At 38.2% G+C, this 7,195-nt stretch overlaps 1 protein-coding gene and 1 long non-coding RNA gene across 3 annotated transcripts; both read left to right on the forward strand.

Moving 5' to 3' along the window:
- The first annotated feature begins 246 nt into the window (after nt 1–246).
- LOC122724689 lies at nt 247–2,854 on the forward strand. 2 transcript variants are annotated; one of them, XR_006352129.1, is made up of 4 exons: nt 247–398; nt 509–604; nt 2,148–2,240; nt 2,743–2,854. It is a non-coding gene; the product is annotated as an uncharacterized LOC122724689 (long non-coding RNA). The 2 variants fall into 2 exon arrangements; XR_006352128.1 differs by lacking the exon at nt 2,743–2,854 and having other exon boundaries at nt 2,148–2,339.
- Nucleotides 2,855–2,888: 34 nt separating this feature from the next.
- On the forward strand, nt 2,889–4,331 carry LOC110623266. Its single transcript, XM_021768190.2, has one exon. It carries the CDS (start codon nt 2,889–2,891, stop codon nt 4,329–4,331), a length of 1,443 nt encoding a protein of 480 aa, XP_021623882.2.
- The last annotated feature ends 2,864 nt before the right edge of the window (nt 4,332–7,195 follow it).

Raw genomic sequence — 7,195 nt, forward strand, 5'->3', positions numbered from 1 at the left:
AAGATTAGTAGGTCAATCTATGAATATTGAAAGTTTAAAAACTAAATTGAAACATGTGGAAAAGTTTAGTAGGTGAAAGTGTGAATATGGAAAGTTTAAAAGTAAAATTCCAAGTTTGCCCTCCACCTTTTTCTATATTTACACCTAACCCACCATATGACACCTAGCCATACATGACTAAGCATGAAAGAAATGGGTTGTCTTCATTTCCTTCATCCTTGCCGTACCTACACCAAAAAGAAAGAGAAAAAGCTTTTGCTTTCTTATCTTCCATTTCCACCATATTTCACCAAAAAGATAAAATCTCCAGCCACACAAAATCTGTTCTTAAGTGTAATAACCAGCAAGGAAACCATAGAAAGGGAGGAAAGAAGGAGAGAAGTTAAGGTGCTTAAGTGGTAAGTGATGAAATTGAAAACTAGGTTAGGTAAACATATTCTTTCATGTTTCAATTAATTATATGTTGTTAAATGAATTAAAGCTCCTGTTTTTCTTATTCTTTGTAAAGAACAAACTCAAAGGGAGGAAGGTACATCAAAGGGGAAAGGCAAGGAAAAATAGTAACTAAGGTGTACCTAAAGATTTTGAAAAGAATTTACAAAAGGTTTGGAGTTTGTATGACTTTCTGTTTTCCTTTGATTCTGTCATGAATAAGTGAAATTAGGGGTTGATTTTACTTGCTGGAAATGTTGCTTTGATTGTATGGATATGTAATATGAATGTTGAAATGATGATTGGAAGGTTTAAAGCACATAGATACAACATGGGAACCAAAAACATAAAACTGGCAGAATAGGTTCCAACAGGACAGTCTGTGTTAGAAGCCTCATAACTTATTGTGTGATCATTTAAATTAAGCCTAACATATACCAAATGAAATCTAAGACAAAAATCTAAAACTTTCATGAAGTGACGAAATTCTGAATCTGTAGCTAATTATGTGAAAATTGCTAGTGAACCTAAGCTGGTCACAGGGAATTGTGCATCCGAAGCAGTATGTATCTCCTAGACCATAACTAATGATTTACTCAATGAAATGAATTAATACCAGTGCCAAATGAACCCTGAAAAGTATACCTAAAACTTTGTACAAGAAAGTTAAGCTTGAATCTGTATGTAAATGTATGCATATGATAGGTTTTGTTAGATTAAAAACAGATACCAAAACTGTACTGGTTAGGACCTGATTGAGCAGGTTGCAAAGAAAAATTCATAACTTAAGTTAGGAAGGTCAGAATTAGATGTAATATATCTTGTTAGAAAGCTAAGACATAGATACACAACATTCATGAAGAAAAGTGAGTCTAATTGTATCCATAAGATACTTAAAAATGTGATACAATCTCAGGCAGAAACAAAGCTAAATATAAATATTGACCTAAAAGGGATTGACATGCTAGCTTTGTGGCCAAATTACGCACATGCTAGCTTGACATGCCTGCTTTATGCACGTGCTAGCTTAATAGACTAAAACTTTTCATACATATTCTTGATGACATAGTAAAATGTTTATGGCTGAATAATATGCTCATAAGTGAATATGTTCTATTACACATATATGAATGCTTTTAAGGACTCTTTTTATTGATGTGATTGCTTATTTAGTACCAATAAATATTTAACATGAAATTATGCATTCTTGGCCCTAGTAAACCTCAGTGGGAGTCATAGATAGCATAAGGGTATGGCATGCCATATACAGTTTAGCAGTACTACGCCCTAATGGGCTACATGATATGATATTTTCGACACATTACGTGTCATACAGTTTTCCGGCTTTTTAGCCATACAGGCACAGCATTCGGCCCCCAGGCCATACAGTTTGGCACTTTGTGCTATACCGATACAGTTTTCCCTTATCTAGCTAGTTGATCCTACGAAGAGTTTATAGGGGCTAAGATTTAATTATATGACTTGTTAATGCTTTGCTAGCATGCATACAAGATGGTTATAAAAATATGAATAATCTTACTGCTATAAAATTTAGTGACCTGATTTGTCCACTGACACATAAAATATTTATGTGCTTTTATATAACATGATTTCATTATATATGTCATGATTATTCCTAGTATACTTGAATGAATATATATGTTGTTATTCACCCACTGGGCATAAGCTCAGCGCATTGGATTTTCCATGCGCAGGTAATAAATAGAGGAAGCAACAGTTAGGAGGTCTGGTTCTGCATCAGCACAGAGACATCATCATAACCAGTTGTTCACAAGATTTGTCCAGAGGTTGTTTATGTTTGGCATGTACATTAATAGTCTACCAAGAGTCTGTAAATGAGTATTGTAAATAGTATGAATATAAACAAATGTGTTTACTATTTTAAGTTATTATGTTCTATTTGTAGTTTTAATAGTGTGAAATGAATAAATATTGAAATTTTATGACTAGTTTTCACAGGGATAATTGCTAATAAACAGGGGAGACTTTTGCGGTTTCTCCATTTAAAATTATTTCGTGAATCAACATGCATTTAAACGAACTAAAAAACAATTTATAATGTCAAAGCTATCTTAAGTCCACATATGTAATTGCATACAGTATAGTATGTGGCATCCTTTACTAAGTTATTTTATAGACGGGTAAGGGGTGTTACATTTTTGGTATCAGAGCAGAGGTTTAGGCGGTTCTAGGATATAGCATAGTTTAATGTACATGCCAAGTGTGTCAAGGTTATGATGTATCTCTGTAAAATTGATGTAGGCCTATTTTGTGTTTTTAATTGTTCAGAGAGGATGTCTGAGGAATCACAACGTGCTATAGATGAGGAGGTGGGAAGTCATGCCCCCTCAGAACCCATTGAGCCAGCAGTTGCACCAGCCCCTCATGGTGAAGATAGGCAAGCACAGGATGCATTTTTACAACAGCTGGCAGATATGTTTAGACGAGTTTCAGGGGCAGCACCTCAGGTGCCACCACCAGTTGCAGTACCTATGCAGGCTCCTGCTAGACCACCAATAGACAAGCTTAGAAAATATGGAGCTATGGAATTCAAAGGCAGAAGAGAAGATGATGCTCCAGCAGCAGAGTACTGGCTGCAAAGTACAGAGAGAGTGTTGCAGCAGCTTCAGTGCACACCACCAGACAGTGTGGCTTGTGCAGTTGCTTTGTTACAAGAAGAGGCCTATCAGTGGTGGGACACCACATCACAGACAGTTCAGTCTGAGCAGCAGACTTGGAAATTCTTTATGGCTGAGTTTCGAAAGAAGTATATAGGAGATTTATATATGGATGAGAAGAAAAGAGAGTTCCTATATTTGAGACAGGGCAGGATGACTGGTAGCGAGTATGAAAAAGATTTCATCAGACTGAGTAAGTATGCCCGGGAAATGGTGCCTACAGAGGAAGCTAAATGTAAGAAATTTGAGCAGGGTTTGCATAATGACATTAGGGTGCTTTTGGCAGCCCATTCCATCAAAGAGTTCTCTACTCTGGTAAATGCAGCGTTGAATATAGAGAAGATAAAAGAAGAAGAACAGAGCTGGAGACAGAAAGGGCAACAGAAGAGAGGGCAAACCCAGATGCAGGGGCAATCCTCAGCCTCTCAAGCACCTATGAAGAGACAAAGAGGTGCTCAGTCATCAGGGCAGAGTCAAGTACAAAGACAAAGGCAGCCACTAGCGCAGAGTTTTGCAGGGAGGTTTGGGCAGCAAACTAGTACTTCTGTAGCCAGTTCAGGAAGTGCAGGCAGGGGACAATACCCTATATGTGAGCACTGTGGTAGAAGGCATTTGGGACCCTGCAGAAAATTAACAGGGGCATGCTTCAGGTGTGGATCTACTGAGCATCTTATGAGAGACTGTCTTAGGGGACAGGTATCTTCGGCACCACCAGTAGAGAGGCCTATTCCTGCTGGATTTAGAGGAAGAGGAAGGGGTAGAGGTAATCAAACAGGGGCAGCTTCAGCCAGTCAGAGGGTGTCTGAAACAGTAGATAGACCAGACTTCAGAACACCTGCTAGAGCCTATGCCATCAGGGCTAAAGAGGACATAGACTCCCCAGATGTGATTGTTGGTACATTCTCAATCTGTGATAAACCTGTGCATGCATTAATAGACCCAGGATCAACACATTCATACATATGTTTACCCATTGTCAATGAGGGGAAATTACAGGCAGATTCTCTAAACCAAGATATAATAGTAAACAACCCCCTTGGTCATAGTGTGATAGTGAGTAAAGTATATAGGGATTGTCCTATATCCATCCATGGTCAGACTTTCCATGGTGTTTTGATAGAGTTACCCTTTAGAGAATTTGATGTAATCCTTGGCATGGACTGGTTATCTAAGCATCGGGTAATAGTAGATTGTAGATAAAAAAGAATTACATTAAAAACACTTGCAGATCATGATGTGGTAGTTGTAGGGGAGAGATCAGATTACCTGTCTAATATTATATCGGCCGCTACAGCTAGGAGATTAATCAGTAAGGGTTGTGAAGCCTACCTTGTTTGTGCACTTGAAACCAAAAAGGAGAATCCAGGTGTGCATGACATATCCATAGTGTGTGATTTCTCTGATGTTTTTCCTGATGATCTTCTTGGGTTACCACCAGAGAGAGAGGTGGAATTTGCCATAGATGTTATACCAGGCACCGCACCTATCTCTATTGCTCCTTATAGGATGGCACCTACTGAACTAAAAGAGTTAAAAATACAATTACAAGAATTGCTTGACAAGGGTTTCATACGACCTAGTATCTCACCTTGGGGCGCACCTGTATTGTTTGTAAAAAAGAAGGATGGGACGCTAAGATTGTGTATAGATTACAGGCAATTAAATAAGGTGACAATTAAAAATAAATACCCTTTGCCTCGAATAGATGACTTGTTTGATCAGCTAAAAGGAGCCAGTGTCTTTTCGAAAATTGATTTGAGATCGGGTTATCATCAGTTGAAGATAAAAGAAACAGATGTCTCTAAAACTGCTTTTAGAACCCGATATGGACACTATGAATTTCTTGTTATGCCTTTTGGGTTAACTAATGCTCCTGCTGCTTTCATGGATTTAATGAACCGCATCTTTCATCCCTACCTGGATCAGTTTGTTGTAGTGTTCATAGATGACATCTTGATATACTCAAAGACTAAGGAAGAACATGATCAACATTTGAGAATAGTATTACAGACTCTGAGAGAGAAACAACTTTATGCCAAGCTTAGTAAATGTGAGTTTTGGCTAAATGATATATCCTTTCTTGGGCATGTTGTGTCAGCTGAAGGAATCAGAGTAGACCCTAAAAAGATAGAACCTATCCTTGAATGGAAACCACCTAAGAATGTAGCAGAGATTAGGAGTTTTCTGGGTTTGGCTGGATACTATAGGCAGTTTGTAAAGGGATTTTCAATCATTGCTGCCCCATTGACTAAATTGTTGCACAAGAATGTTAAATATGACTGGGATGACAAATGCCAGGAGAGTTTTGAAAAGCTTAAAAAGATGCTTACAGAGGCACCTGTCCTTACACAGCCAGAGTCGGGTAAAGATTTTGTGATTTACAGTGATGCCTCACATAATGGACTGGGTTGTGTACTCATGCAGGAGGGGAAGGTAGTTGCTTATGCTTCAAGACAATTAAAGCCACATGAGAAGCACTACCCTACTCATGATTTAGAGTTAGCAGCCATAGTCTTTGCATTAAAGATATGGAGGCATTACTTGTATGGAGAAAAATGTTATATCTATACAGATCATAAAAGTTTAAAGTATTTGCCCACACAAAAGGAGCTTAACCTGAGATAGAGAAGATGGTTAGAGTTGCTTAAGGATTATGACTGCATTATTGACTATCATCCAGGTAAAGCCAATCTAGTAGCAGATGCACTTAGCAGGAAATCCTTTGCTGCTTTAAGAGCTTTGAATGCCCGTCTATCTTTAGCTAATAATGGGGCTATCATAGCAGAACTAAAGCTTAGACCCAATCTACTTCAACAAGTCCAGGAAGCACAGAAAGGGGATACTAAAACAACTTTATGGATAAGGCAAGTCCAAGAGGGAAAAAAGCAGAAACATGTGGTTCAGGATGATGGCTATTTGTATTATGAAGGCAGAATATGTGTACCTAATGTTGATGACCTGAGGAAGAACATTCTGGAGGAAGCACACAGTAGTTCATATGCTATGCATCCTGGTAGCACTAAAATGTATCAAGATTTGAAACTGCATTATTGGTGGCGAGGTATGAAGAAAGATATAGTTGAATTTGTGGCTACATGTCTGACTTGTCAGCAGGTGAAAGCTGAGCATCAAGTTCCATCTAGTCTTTTACACCCTATTTCCATACCAGAATGGAAGTGGGATAGGATCACTATGGATTTTGTTGTGGGATTGCCACTGACACCAAGGAAAAAAGATGCCATATGGGTGATTGTAGATAGATTGACTAAGTCAGCTCATTTCTTGCCAGTGAGAACTGATTACTCATTGGAGAAATATGCAGAATTATATATCACTGAAATAGTTCAATTACATGGAGTACCTCTTTCCATTATTTCAGATAGGGACCCGAAGTTCACATCCAGATTTTGGGAGAAATTGCATGAAGCACTGGGTACTAAGTTGAATTTTAGTACAACTTTTCATCCTCAAACAGATGGGCAATCTGAAAGGGTAATTCAAACACTGGAAGATATGCTTAGAAGTTGTGTTATTGAATTCGAAGGGAGCTGGGAGAGATACCTTCCATTGGTTGAATTTGCATACAACAACAGTTATCAAGCAAGTATCAAAATGGCACCTTATGAAGCATTATATGGAAGGAAATGTAGAACTCCATTGTGCTGGACAGAACTCAGTGAAGCTAAAGTGATAGGTCCAGACTTGGTGAGGGAAACAGAAGAGAAAGTAAGAACTATCAAGGAAAGGTTGAAAGCAGCTTCAGATAGACAGAAGTCTTATGCAGATTTGAAGAGAAAAGATATAGCATATCAAGTTGGAGATAAAGTATTTCTTAAAGTCTCTCCATGGAAAAGGGTGCTCAGATTTGGCAAAAAGGGAAAGTTAAGTCCTAGGTTTATCAGTCCATATGAGATAATTGAACGTGTGGGTCCGGTAGCCTACAGGTTAGCATTACCCCCTGGATTAGATAAGATACATAATGTCTTCCATGTATCCATGCTGAGAAGATACAGATCTGATCCTTCTCATGTCATTTCTTCTGAGACAATTGATATTCAACCTGA

The sequence above is a fragment of the Manihot esculenta genome, chromosome 9, assembly GCF_001659605.2.
Source record: "Manihot esculenta cultivar AM560-2 chromosome 9, M.esculenta_v8, whole genome shotgun sequence".
In the NCBI taxonomy this organism is placed as follows: Eukaryota; Viridiplantae; Streptophyta; class Magnoliopsida; order Malpighiales; family Euphorbiaceae; genus Manihot; species Manihot esculenta.